Source organism: Chiloscyllium plagiosum, chromosome 19, assembly GCF_004010195.1.
Source record: "Chiloscyllium plagiosum isolate BGI_BamShark_2017 chromosome 19, ASM401019v2, whole genome shotgun sequence".
Lineage (NCBI taxonomy): Eukaryota > Metazoa > Chordata > Chondrichthyes > Orectolobiformes > Hemiscylliidae > Chiloscyllium > Chiloscyllium plagiosum.
In genome coordinates, this window is record NC_057728.1 from 49,525,921 (window position 1) to 49,540,387 (window position 14,467).

The 14,467-nt window shown below is 40.9% G+C and overlaps 1 protein-coding gene across 4 annotated transcripts in view; it reads left to right on the top strand.

The window, feature by feature from the left end:
- LOC122559777 (anoctamin-4) overlaps window positions 1–14,467 on the top strand; it is a 196,160-nt gene that overhangs the window by 153,711 nt on the left and 27,982 nt on the right. For all 4 annotated transcript variants that reach the window (XM_043709787.1, XM_043709786.1, XM_043709785.1 and 1 more), the window contains 3 exons: window positions 6,013–6,147; window positions 9,843–9,939; window positions 12,389–12,449. In XM_043709787.1, coding sequence (XP_043565722.1) covers window positions 6,013–6,147; window positions 9,843–9,939; window positions 12,389–12,449 — 293 coding nt within the window. The remainder of the gene's footprint in view (window positions 1–6,012; window positions 6,148–9,842; window positions 9,940–12,388; window positions 12,450–14,467) is intronic.

Below are 14,467 nucleotides of genomic sequence, written 5' to 3' on the forward strand. Positions count from 1 at the left end.
TCCTTCTGCAGCCTCCCCACTTCCTCGGTACTACCTGCCTGTCCACCTAACTTTGTATCATCAGCAAACTTCGCTAGAATGCCCCCAGTCCCTTCATCCAGTTCATTAATATATAATGTGAACAGCTGTGGCCCCAACACTGAACCCTGCGGGACACCGCTTGTCACCGGCTGCCATTCTGAAAAAGAACCTTTTATCCCAACTCTCTGCCTTCTGTCAGACAGCCAATCCTCAATCCATATTAGTAGCTCACCTCTAACACCATGGGCCCTCACCTTGCTCAGCAGCCTCCTGTGTGGCACCATATCAAAGGCCTTTTGGAAGTCTAGGTAGACCACATCCAACAGGTTTGTCAGGCACGACCTCCCCTTACTAAATCCATGTTAACTTGTTCTAATCCGACCCTGCTCTTCCAAGAATTTAGAAACCTCATCCTTAATGATGGATTCTAGAATTTTACCAACAACCGAGGTTAGGCTAATTGGCCTATAATTTTCCATCTTTTGTCTTGATCCTTTCTTGAACAAGGGGGTTACAACAGTGATCTTCCAATCATCTGAGACTGTTGAAAGATCTCAATCAACGCCTCCACTATTTCCTGAGCCACCTCCCTCAGAACTCTAGGATGTAACCCATCAGGGCCAGGAGATTTATCGATTTTAAGACCTTTTAGCTTTTCTAGCACTTTCTCTTTTGTAATGGCAACCATACTCAACTCAGCCCCCTAACTCCCTTTAATTGTTGGGATATTACTCATGTCTTCCACTGTGAAGACTGACGCAAAGTACTTATTAAGTTCTCCTGCTATTTCCTTATCTCCCATCACTAGGCTTCCAGCATCAGTTTGAAGTGGCCCAATGTCTACTCTTGCCTGTCGTCTGTTTCTTATGTATTGAAAGAAACTTTTACTATCACTTCTAATATTACTGGCTAGCCTACCTTCATATTTGATCCTCTCCTTCCGTATTTCTCTTTGTTATCCTCTTTGTTTTTGGAGTCTTCCAAATCTTCTGATTTCCCAGTGCTCTTGGCCACTTTATAGGCTCTCTTTTTCTTTCATAGATTTCCTGACTTCCTTTGTCAGCCATGGCTGTCTAATCCCTCCCCGGATAATCTTTCTCTTCTTGGGGATGAACCTCTGTACAGTGTCCTCAATTTTACCCACAAACTCCTGCCATTTTTGCTCTGTCTTCCCTGGTAGGCTCTGCTTCCAGTCTATTTTCGTCAGTTCCTCTCTCATGCCCTCATAATTACCTTTTTATTTAACCGTAACACCATTACATCCGATTTTGCCTTCTCTCTTTCAAACTGCATACTGAACTCTTCCATATTATTCAAAGTTTGAGTGAAGATTTGTAACTCGGGTGCTCGTTGTTGTGGTTCTGTTCGCCGAGCTGAGAATTTTTGTTGCAAACGTTTCTTCCCCTGTCTAGTGACATCCTCAGTGCTTGGGAGCCTCCTGTGAAGCGCTTCTGTGGTGTTTCCTCCGGCATTTATAGTGGCCTGTCCCTGCCGCTTTCAGTTGTCAGTTTCAGCTGTCCGCTGTAGTGGCCGGTATATTGGGTCCGGGTCGATGTGTAGTGTACAAAATCCCATGCAAGGACTGCACAAAACACTATATAGGACAAACAGGAAGACAGCTAACGATCCGCATCCACGAACATCAACTAGCCACGAAACGCCACGACCAGCTATCCTTAGTAGCCACACACGCAAACGACAAGCAACATGAATTCGACTGGGACAACACTACCATTATAGGGTAAGCCAAACAAAGAACAGCCAGGGAATTCCTAGAAGCATGACACTCATCCACAAACTCCAGAAACACCACAGAAGCGCTTCACAGGAGGCTCCCAAGCACTGATGATGTCACCTAGACAGGGGACGAAACGTTTGCAACAAAAATTTCCAGCTCGGCGAACAGAACCACATCTACCATATTATGGTCGCTGCTTCCTAAGTGTTCCCTTACTTTAAGATTTTTTATAAAGTCTGGTTCATTACATAGAACTAGGTCCAGAATAGCCTGCTCCCTTGTGGGCTCCATGACAAGCTGTTCCAAAATCCTGTAAGCATTCCATGAATTCCCTTTCTTTGGATCCACTGGCAACATTATTTACCCAGTCCATCTGCATATTGAAGTCTCCCATGATCACTGTGACCTTGCCGTTCTGACATGCCTTCTCTATTTCCCGGTAGATGTTGCGCCCCTGGTCTTGACCACTGTTAGGAGGTCTGTACATAACTCCCACTATAGTTATTTTGCCTTTGTGGTTCCTCAATTCCACCCACACAGACTCCACATCATCCGACGCTATGTCATTCAGCACCATAGATTTAATTTTCTTAACGAACAAGGCAACCCTGCCCCCTCTGCCCCCCCCCCCTCTATCTTTTCGATAAGTTGAAAACCCTTGGATGTTTAACTGCCAGTCCTGACCCCCCTGTAACCACGTCTCTGTGATGCCTACCACATCATAATCATTCACGATGATCTGTGCCATTAGTTCGTCTGCTTTAAGAATGCTACAAGCATTCAGGTAAAGTGCCTTAATGCTAACTTTCTTATCATTAGAGATATTCTCATTGCAGTTACATTGCAAACAGCACCTGTTGGATTGGAATAGACTGGGGCTGTTTTCCCTGGAGCATCAGAGGCTGGGGGGTGACCTTGGAGAGGTTTATAATATCATGAGGGATATAGATCGAATAAATAGACAAGGTCCAAAACTAGAGGGCATAGGGTGGTGGGGAGATTTAAAAAGGATCTAAGGGGCAACATTTTCTCGCCGGCTGGTGCGTGTATGGAATTTGGAAGGGTATATGAATAGGAAGGGTTTAGAAGGATATGGGCTAAATGCTGGCAAATGGGATTTAATTAATTTAGGATATCTGGTAGGCATGGGCAAGTTGGACCGTAGGGTCTGTTTCTGTGCTGTGTCTCTGACTCTGACTCATTTGTGAGTTATAGTAACTTTAAAAAATGCAGCAACTCCCTTAATCATCCTTTCCCATTTTGCTCCAAGTTCAAAATAAAGGCACACCCTTTGGGAAGAGTTACCTAATTAATCCTGCACCCCAGGTTTTTCCTCCGACCTTGTATACATTCCCTTTTTGATGGTTATGTTGAATTGTTTTAATAATCCTTCTCTGGTGTTGTATTCCAGATCATTACTTACTCCATTGCCTACTTGTGCTCTCTCTCCCAAACAACTCTTTCTGCCCGTCATCTTAAATTTGTGTTCTATTTATTGGCTCCACAGTAACTTCTCCTGGTCTAGAATATCATATGATTTCAAACGTTTCTCTTGCATCCTTAACCTGTTCTGCTCCATTTGTAAATACCCCATTTACTGCAGTCTCTCCATATCACCAAATCTCCCCTTCTTGGTACTGTTTTCATGAAGCTTGTCACCCGTTCCTTTTATCCAGGACACATCTTGGCCAATCACAGTTGGCTGGCCAAACTATCAGCATAGTTTTCTCCTATGGTATAATTTGTTGCGATGGCTTGAAATTTAACACTTTTTATGCCTATGTTCTGATGAGCACAAGATGAGAAACTTAAATATGTGGCTCTTTTTGACAGCTTTCTGAAAAGTCTTTGGTAGATTGTAAAAAGCTATTCCAATTCAATGACACAGATTAATGTTTGGCAAATTCTCATGGAGTTCAAGATTGGACTGAAATTGTGTTGCAGTGAGAGACTCAAAAATCTATTGCTTTTAACAGGCCACTGAAGTTTCACGTATGTGAAACGTGTGGTCGCTGAGCAGAGACGAGTCTGAATTTTGTGACGGTACAACTTTAATATTCTACAGCTCCTAATCGCACATTTATAATACCAACAATCCAACCAATTCATTGCATTGTTTTAGAACCATTAGTGTTATGATTTGGGGTGGGAAGTGTGCTCTGTCCCACTACCATATCAATCACAATCCAATTGGTTCTGCTTTAACACGTTACTTCATCACAAATTGGCTTTAATGCAATTTAAGATTTTAGGCTGTTATTTGCAGAACATGAACTTAGCTGAATTAGCTATAATGCGATTCTGGTTGCATTAGTTTACGTGGTGCGGTTATTGCATGATTTTCTCAGAACGTGAGATCGCACGAGAATGGGACTATCACATTTTACCAGAACTGACTGGATAACTTAGAATGGCTGAACTAGGTAAAACACTATGATTTGTATGTTAGACTTTGAATATAAAGATCCATCAACCAGATTTTAAAATATAAATCCATACACTTACTAATACTGCATAAATTCAATGTTTACTAATACTGAATGTAACTGAGTATGTACAATTCTGGTTGAGAATCTTTAGCAGATAGTGATTTGGAATTATGATCAAACTGTTCATCTTATGAGAGAAGCTGGACCAGGGCTCCAGGTACCACAATGAGCCCACAAAGGTTCCTACCCTGAAATGAGAGAGCTGAGCCAGAAGTTCAATTCCTACAAGCTTTGTCCCAACTGATGTAAACAATATTCAAAGTGGAAATGCGACCATCAGAAACCAAGACAGATGGGTAAATCAGTATTTATCACAAGCCGTGATTTCTAAGAAATGGTGCTCATAAACAAATTTTTATTTACATAGAGGTCAGTGACTGATAGCCTCTTCTGAATATATTCAATATACCTTTCATGAAAGAATAGAAGTTCTTATTACAAGAAATAAAAACACAAACTATGTCATACAGTATGAGGACTTTTGAAATGATCTCATTATAAACATCAAAAAGAGAGATTCATACCTTTTTTATCCCAACAGTAGCCCTACAGACACTCAAACCTCTGTTAGGCATTACCAGCTGTCTCCATACTCAACTGGAGCAGTTGTAGTTTATACAACAAATTGCCAAGTGGAAACATTCACTACATACAATTTTCTTCAGTTAATATCTGTCCCGAGACCCTTGAAATGAGCAATAACGCAGCCGAATATTACTTAGCATGATCCTTGTTTTCTACAGCATTCCAGGACCTCTTCTCCATCCCATCAGAGCCATCTATTTCTGAAGCTTTCTTCCCACTGACTTTTGAGCTTTTCAGGACTTCGCATCTGCCCTAACTGTCAGAGACCGCTAATAGCGCCTGTATGTCTTGCCATGATCCTTCTTCCCTCTGAATTAAGTTTGGATATATCAACATTAGATTTGTATGAATACTTTTCACCTCCAGTTTCTTGGATTTCAGATTCTTCGATCCTTGTGCCAAGGAGTGGGAAATTGAAATTAAGATGACGTTCACACTATAAATATATTTTGGTGTGAGGCTATTTGTTTTGCTGTGGTCACATTCCAGAAATGTCAGGATGGAGATCTCTGGATGTGATACTCTCTCTCAGCTTCACTTTGGAACTAGTTGGTGTTTGGTTACCTTCAAGTTGGTACAAGACTAGTTTTGGATTTACATTCTTAATCAATTTGGGGCATACAAAGTTAAACTTGACTCTTTACATGAGAACAGGTCCACTGGTCTAGACTGTAGGACAGTGTCAGCTGATCTGGTCCCATGAACTTGGCCTTATGGAAGACTTGTACCAACTTCTGATCCATCTTGTACCAATGTGACCAGAATCTGTATAATTGGTGTTTGTTCATGCAATTGCACTTGTGTATTGTGTTAAAAACTGGACTGACCTGTCATTGTTTTCTTCAACTATCTAAAAATATGCTTGGTAATCCATTGGCCTAGAACTTTAAGGAATCTTCAAGATTTTCCTCCTCTGATATTTTGTAAGCAGCATTAGCATTGTCTTCAACAGCAGCCTGGAGACCCAGGCAGCCTCTGATCAGTTTAATTCTTGGCGTATTAAAGGAGTTATCAACTAAACCTAAATGATCCATGTTTCTCTCACTGCCTGCTGCAGCGAATTTGCCAATGCCTTCCTGAATTCAGAAATCACTTTTAAGGATTAGTCTAGCATTGAAATTTCCATGGAGAGGTAGCATCACTTCGTGTTTAACAACAACTTGTTTCCTTTCTTTGCAGGCGTTACTTTGGTGAGAAGATTGGCCTGTACTTTGCCTGGCTCGGTTGGTACACTGGAATGCTGTTCCCAGCTGCTATTGTTGGCTTGCTAGTGTTTTTGTATGGAGTTTTCACACTGGATTACTGCCAAGTAAGGTATGGGTTGGTATCATGTTTGGGGATGTCTGATTTGGTCTTCAGTGGAAATAAATTGTTTTTAAAGTGTTACTTTACTTTAAAACAAGGTGTGAACTTGGACACTTGTTTTTTTCTTTGTGTAATTGAGCATGTTAGTAGACTAGAGGCATTGACTATTCAAACCACAGATTCTTCTGTCGTTATTACACCCAGAGTCTGGGCAAGGTTCCCCAATTTATGCTTACAGGTGGGATACCCCAAATATTTGAGCTTCCAAGTGAGGAATGGATTGGCTGGCTGTCTGTATTCACTGACCCCACTCCCCCACCTCCCTCAACTGGTAGAGACGAGGTTAATTTAAAAACTCATTAATTTTCTTGTGAATATAGTACTCCCCAGACCCAGATGAACTTTCCTTTTAAAAAAGAAATCTATTTGCGCCAGGCTGGAGTTAACAACAAATGACACACTCGTCCCTACACCCCAATTCTTTCCACCCAAGTGTAAAAGGATAAAAGTTTTTTAAAAAACAGACAGTTATTCTGATCAGTCTCTGAATTGTTTGTGAAGAATGCATAGTTTGAATGTTGCTGCCATTGCAGTGGAGGTTGACATTGACGGTCAAACACTTAACTTCAAGATTCTTAGTTTTGCAGGTTGGTTGAGATTCTGCAGTTCTGATTCCTTTCAACAGTGACTGGGTTATAGCATTCAGGATGAGAGTGTCCTTCAGTTGTCCTGTTTCCTTTTGTCTGACTCACTAGCTAGTACTCTCAATGACCGGGTTCCTTGATCTGCAAGGCTGTGGTCAATCCTAAGAGTGGCATTCAGAGTGCTGCACTGTCAGAGGTACTGCAGTTTGAGGTGAGAAGTTTGGTTAAGACCACATCTGCCTCTAAGTGGGTATAAGAAGAGACCTTCTCGCTACTTTTGAAGAGGGCAAGTTCTCCTTCGAGTTCTGACCAATATTTGTCTGTCAACCAATGCCACCAAGCTATGTAGTTAGATCATGGATGTAGGAGCTTGCTGTTCATAAACCGGCAGCGATGTTTCTACATTTCAACTGTGACTCCTCTTTTATGAAGTTTGTTATTGGTTGTAAAGCATTTTGGGTTCATGAAAAGCACAACATAAATCCAGTTGTAATCTCTGGATATTTGACGTGGAAAGCAGGTGAAGGAATTGAAAATGTCTCCCTTCATGGCTGGTGTGGTATGCATTGAACCATAGAAAAATACAGCACAGAGAGAGGCCATTCAGCCCATTGTGTCTGTACTGGCCAAATAAAAACTAGTTACCCATTCTAATCCCATTTGCCAGCACCCAGTTCATAGCATTGCAGGTTAAGTGCCTCAAGTGTAAATTTTCAGAGTTTCTGTCCACTTTCCCAAGTAGTGAATTCCAGGCACTCACCACCCTCTGGATTTTAAGTGTTTTTTCTCATGCTCCCTCTAATCCTTTTATATATGTATGTGTTCCCAGTAATTGATCTCTGCGCGAGAGAGTGACCAAATATTGGTCAGAACTCTATGGAGAAATCGCGTACTTGATCCAAACCCCTCATTATTTTGTACACCTCGATCAAGCCACCCCCTGGCATCCTCTAGTCTAAGAAAAATGACCCCAACTTTTTCCTCTTGGCTGCAAATTTGAAGTCCTGGCAACCTTCTGGATTTCTGATGGATTTTATGTTCTGCCACTTTTTTGATTCTTCAATTTGTTTTCCAGACTTGAAGTGCAGAAGGTAGACAACTTTCCTACTTCTCCTAGACATACTGTCAACCTTTGCAATGCAAATCTTGTTTCATTGTAAAATTCACGTCAGACCATGTGACCGTATTCGTATTTTTAAAACATTATTTTGAATGTTGAGTCAGCTGGATATTTGTGTTGCCCAACAGGGAAGATGGCTGGAATTGAACTGTTTCTGATGGCCATTCTTGATATTCTCTTAATTTAGGTTAACACAACTCAGTGGTTAGCACTGCTGCCTCAGCACCAGGTTCCCAGATTCAATTCCACCCTTGGGTGACTACCTGTGTGGAGTTTGCACATTCTCCCGGTGTCTGCAAGGGTGACCTCTGGGTGCTCTGGTTTCCTCCCCACAGTCCAAAGATGTGCAGGTTAGGTGGATTGGCTGTGTACAATTGTCCATGGTGTCCAGGAATACGTAGGCTGTGTGGATTAGCCATGGTAATGCAGGGTTAAAGGTATAGGGTGAGATGCTTTCCAGAGGATCAGTGTGGACTTGGTGGGTCGAATGGCCTGTCTACAGTGTGGAAACAATCGACAATTATATGAATAATTTTATAAAGCATGGATTGTTAAAAATGAGAAATAAAGGGCCTCAACATTGCTATAGATTTCAAAATTTATCTCGAGGGGATATTCCAGAGGAGGGAAACTGTTTGGTTTCTTAATCTGGAATAACCTCATGTTCGTTGTGGTGCTGATTTTCAGTATTACAAATGTTCCTTGCTGTGAAGTATAGTGTTGCAGGTGTCAGAACTTAATCAGGAAAAGCTCTGTTCATATTTGGTAAGTGGGACAGTCCATCTCTTTTTGTGAAACCCTGATCAGGTCACCAAGATCAATTGCCTGACTGACGGCCGGACAGGGCAAAACAATTCTCACGAGAATTATTCATTGTAAACACATTTATTCTTTAGTATAGCAATCAAACAGGAAGATACTTAATCTATTATTATACAACTTGAACGACACCCCTTTAAAACCCCAAACACACTCTCTCTTATTCACAAATAAACCAGTTAAAAGATGAACCTTTTGACACACGCATTTTGGGTTTAAAAAAATGTAGACAGGGAAAACATGTTCTAATTATCATTAAGACCATAAGTCTGAATTAAATGTGTCTCAGTTTCTTTTGATGATGCTAAGACAATGGTTCTTCATTTTGATAGTTATCTGGTGAACCTAGGACTTGTTAATATTTATTTCCTGCTTTTTTTTTGCATTTTCACTCTCTTGGTGGGGGAGAGGGGGGCGAGACATGTTTTCAGTTTGTTAGATCTGGAGGCCTTCTGTCTTAAAGGTTTGTATCAAACTGGAGTTTGGCTATACTAAGAGCTATCATCAGACAGTTTTTCTCAAGTCAAATACTTCGAGTGCCACTCGGTCTCAGTACATCAATTGCTCCAGCAGTAACATTGCCTTGTGCGGGTAAAAGTGTATGCCATTTGGTTTTATGCAACTTTGAGAACTCGCATGTTATTTCAGCTCGTATAGCAAAGATTGACATTATAATCCAAAAAGGAAATTGTGTGGTCCACTACACAACACAGATGGAGGCCGTTCGACCCACATTGCTGTACTCTCTATTTGAAAGAGCTATCTAACAAGTTGCATCCCAATGTTCTATAGCCCTGAATGTTGCCCAATGCCAATTGACAGTATCTGCTTCTATTGACCCTTCCAGACACATATTCAAAATCATCATAACAGCTCAGTCTTTTGTCACTCTCACTTTTAATAAGGTCCTGTAGTTACTGACTCCCTTACCACTGGAAACAGCACTCCTTCCTTCCTTTGGTCTGAACCCTTCAGAATTTTGAACAGCAGATTGTTCCCTAACTTGCCCCATTCAGAGGGGAACATTCTGAGCTCCTCTATATCTCATTGTATAACTGAAGTCTCGTGTATTACCTCAGTGCCTGGAATGTGATTTCACTGTCTCCTCTTTCCTCATCTAGTAAAGAAATCTGCCAAGCAACAGAAATAATTATGTGTCCACTCTGTGACCATCATTGCCGCTACATGCGGTTATCGTACAGCTGTGTATATGCCAAGGTAAGATATCAAATTCCATTAAATCATGACTCTCGATAGGTGCCAATGAATGATTGCGTAGATTCACAACTTCTGCAAGATGTATTATTTTGAGCCTTTACTCACAATAGCCACCTCCCAGTTGTGACAGTCAGACCTAGGTGTTTAAAGTGCAACAAATAATTGCAGGCCATTAAGCTTCCTTTGCCTTTTGCGCATTGCTGGAAAAGATTTTTTTTGTCCTTATCAAGACCATTCCTGTAAATAGGAGCAAATGCTTTTAAACTGTAGGAGAAGAGAATACTGATTAGTTGGCAAGTGAACTCTGGTAGAGGTGTTGCCATTGTGAATATATTGGTTAATTGATAACAGACTGATGAGGGAAAGCAGTAGTGTAGTATCTCTGGACTTGTAATCCAGCCTTCCAGGCTAATGGGCTTGAATCCCAGGATGGCAGATGGTGAAATTTTGAATTTTAAAAAATCTAATTGAAAGCTAGTTGAATTGCAACCACTGTTGTAAAAGCCCACCGAGTTCATTAATGCTGTATTTAGGGAAAGAAATCTGCTGTCCTTGGCCTAAACTACATGTGACTTCCTCTGAAGTGGTTCTGGCAAGCCACTCGTAGAGGGCAGTGGGGAATAGGCAATAAATGCTACCCCAAGCCGCAATGCCCATGTCCCATGAATGAATAAAAAGATACAGCCAAGTTGTTTAAATGTTGAACCAGGCAGGTACAATAATTTAGGTGTTGACCTGAGGGATAGGTCAGAGAACGGCTGTTGAGTGGACAGGAGCAGTGCCTGAACCAGGAGGGATTGTTTGCCAACGTATAAACGTTGGTTTCCCTTTACCCCGGTACTCTTGTGAATGGTCCTAATGAGTGCACGATGAAAATCGTCAACAAAATTCTTATTTCAGCAATTTCTATTTTATGCCACCAAACAACCATTACTTTCCATTGAATTGGAAGGAGGTCAGTTACAACAGGATTGATATCAAAGTGGCTTTGCTTGTAAAAATCCTTGGATTCATCACTTCTTTGAAACTATGATTGGTTAATCAAAAGCTGGTGAGGCATTTCAGAATTGTTACAGCACAAATAGTCCATTCAGCCCTTGATGGCTGTGCTAGGTCTCCAAGTAAGCACAGAATAGTGTTGTTGGCCCACCAATGCCTCACAACATTCTTCATTTTCCAAGAACAGCTGAGTTCCCTTCATGAAAGACTTGTTTAAACCTGTCTCTACCTCTGTCTCAGGTGTTTACATTTACAAGTTGATTAAAATCTGTGCGCCTTCATTCTGGATCCTATCATAAGTGGGGCAAGCTTCTACTGAAGTACTCTGTCCAGAACACTTGTTTAAAAAGTATCTGTCTTGAAAGATATCCACAATCCCTATTGTTCATTGACACTCAAAGTAGTTCCAGATTTCCACTGCTCTAGTGTGAAAGTCAAACCCACTGGCATGAGCTTGGAGTGTGTCTGACCCAGATTGGGCAAGGGTGGTGGATTCTTTCCCTAAAGAACGTTAGCAAACCAGCTGGGTCTTCAATAACAATCTGGCAGCTTCACAGTTCTTATTTATAATACTGAAAGTCTGCTGAAAATTGCAATTTGCAGAGTGGGCTTTTGTTCTTTGAGGGAGGTGGGCATTGCTGGGTAGGGCTGCATTTTATTGCTGATCCCTAATTGTCCTGGAGAAGATCTTGATGAGCTACTGCCTTGAACAGCTACAGTCCATGGGATGCAAGTAAATCTGATAGGGAAGCAATTCCAAGAGTTTGACTGGCCTACTGTGAGGCGTGGTGATATAGTGCCATTTGATAACTCCCCATTGTCAGTGGCTTCTTTGCTTAATTACTTGTCTAGATTCTTGGATTGTCAGTCCTGTACTGTAACCACAATACTTCCGTATCCTTCGCTCAACCAAAACTGATATCCAAGTTATTCCATACTCTGCCTTTGATTAGTTTTTAATTCACTCGTGGGCTGTGGGTGATGCTGGCTGGCCAGTATTTATTGCCCATCTGTAATCGCCCTGGAGAAGATGATGAGCTGTTGCCTTGAATTGTTTTAGTGTGTCTACCTACCGTAGACAGAATGTTGTTAGGGGAGGCAATTCTCAAATTTTGACCCAGCAACACTGATGGAACACTCGAACAAAGCATCTGAAAAGCTCCAAAGGTCTGGAGTACTTCAGTTAAATATTAGCTTCATTGATTCAGATTTCAAATATGTTACAACAGTGTGAGGCATTTTTCTTGAGACAGTTTGTTTCAAGAATAAAAGCTTTCTTCAGAAATCCCTCCAATTTACTGACCTGGGTAGGTGGTGGTCAGCATTGCGAGCAATACCTTGTGGGTCATCTGCAAGATGTTGGAACGTTTTGGTGCTCAGAAGCTGCTAGGATTGACTCACTTCTAATAGTGTTTCCTGTAATCATATGGAAAATATTTTCCATTTATAGGTGACTCACCTCTTTGACAATGGAGCTACAGTATTCTTTGCTGTTTTTATGGCTGTATGGGGTAAGTGTCCTTTTATCTCTGATGAAGTTATGGACGAGTAGAAAAAACCAGAGTGGGTGGGAGTATCAAATCAGCCTGATTTTTATATCCTCCTGTTAACTGCTTAATTTGTGATTTCATTTTTAACTACTTTGAACTCTTTTTACACTCCACCATTTTTGAAAGGAAATCTAATTTTTAAAAAAATTAACATGACCACCAATTGCACTTGTGAAAATTCAAATCCAAAGCAGATGTAAACCATTTCAGCCCCAGAATCCTGCTGTGCCAGTCAATAAGATCATGGTTGATCTGATTTATAAACTCCAATCCACATTCCTGCCTATGCCTTATAATCTTTCATACTCTTGCCTAATAAACAGTAATTCATCTCGGTCCTAAAAATATTCAGACTCCCCTTCCACCACAGTTTTCAGGAAGAAACTTTCAAAGATTCATTAAATCCTTTTTATTGCAGGCCGTTCAGCCCATTGAATTCTCACTGCCCCTCTGGAGAGCAGCCCACCCAAACACACCCCACTACCCTATCCCTGTAATCTTGCATTTTCTATAGCTACTCCACTGAGCCTAAACCACCTCGGATGCTATGGGCAATTTAGCATGGCCAATCCCAACCTGCAAATCTTTGGTCTGTGGGAGAAAACTGGAGCACCTCTAGGAAAACATGTAGACAGATGGAGAATGTGCTAACTCCACGCAGTCTCCCAAGAATTCCCTTGAATTGGTATTCTTGTGAATTATCCTGATGAGTACATCATGAAAAGCTTTGACAAAATGTCTTTTCTTTTCCCCCACCCAAGAGTTCTCAGTTTCTGTACTGGCAAACAGCTATTTAATTTTTGTTTGCTTTTTTTTTTAAAAAAAATTCTTGCCTTGGTCTAAGTGAGAAATCACATGATGCCAACGGGTTTTTTTTGGAATCACAAGCTTTCGGAGCAATGCTTTCCCTGATAAAATAAATAAATCTTTTGGACTATAACCTGGTGTCATGTGACTACTGACTTTGTCCATCCCAGTCTGACACTGGCACCTTCACATCTTGGTCTAAATGTATGATGGTAAATTCTTGTTACCTAAACTCAGGTTGATCAATGTATCAGGAAGAGGAAGTTGAACAAAGATCCATTTGAGTCCGGTGCTGTCTGGTAGATTGTAAGGTTTGGGGAATATTATGAAGGGGGTGACATTTTTTCTTAAAGACCACATTTTTCATTTAAGCACAACACCTTTTCTGGTTCCACTTGGTATAAATGGCAATTTGCTGTCCCCCTTGCTTCACAGAAGCATATAGCACAGAATGAGGCCATCCAGCCCATCTTGTCTGTGCTGGATCTTGGAAAATGCAATGCAATTAACCCTGCTTCACTGTTCTTTCCCCACAGTCCTGCAGTGTTATTCTTTTCCAATAGTCATTTCAGATTGCTACTGAATCAACTTTCACCTTTTTCAGGCAACGTATTGAATTTTTTGAATTTAGAAGTTTTTTTAAGAAAGAAAAATCTCCTCTTTCCTCTGGTTCTTCTGCCATTGGTGTTAAATCGCCTTTCTATGATAATGGACATCACCAGGTTCTAATCTATGTCAAAGTCACATGATTCTAATACCTACCAAATCTCCCTTTTCTTCATCTTCCCTTTTTAGGAAGAATATCAACTTCTTGAGTAAAAGAAAAATACTGAAGATGTTGGAAATCTGAAATAAAAACAAATTGCAAGAGAAACCCAGTAAGTCTGGCAGCAATTGTCAAGAGAAAAAGAGTTAATGTTTCTATTCTAGGCACTGTTCAGAACTTGTGAAGAACAATTAAACTGAACTCCACCAATCTCTTCACAGATGCAGCCAGACCTTCTGAGTTTCGCCAACATCCTCTTCTGTTTTTATTCTTGAGTCTCTTCATATTAAGTGAAGTCCTACATCTTTTGCATCATTCTCCTCCGCACCCTCTGTGAAGCTTTGCCCCTTCCTTTTTTAAGCATTTCAATAGCTACAATTAAACCAAATCTTTTTCTCATTTTGTA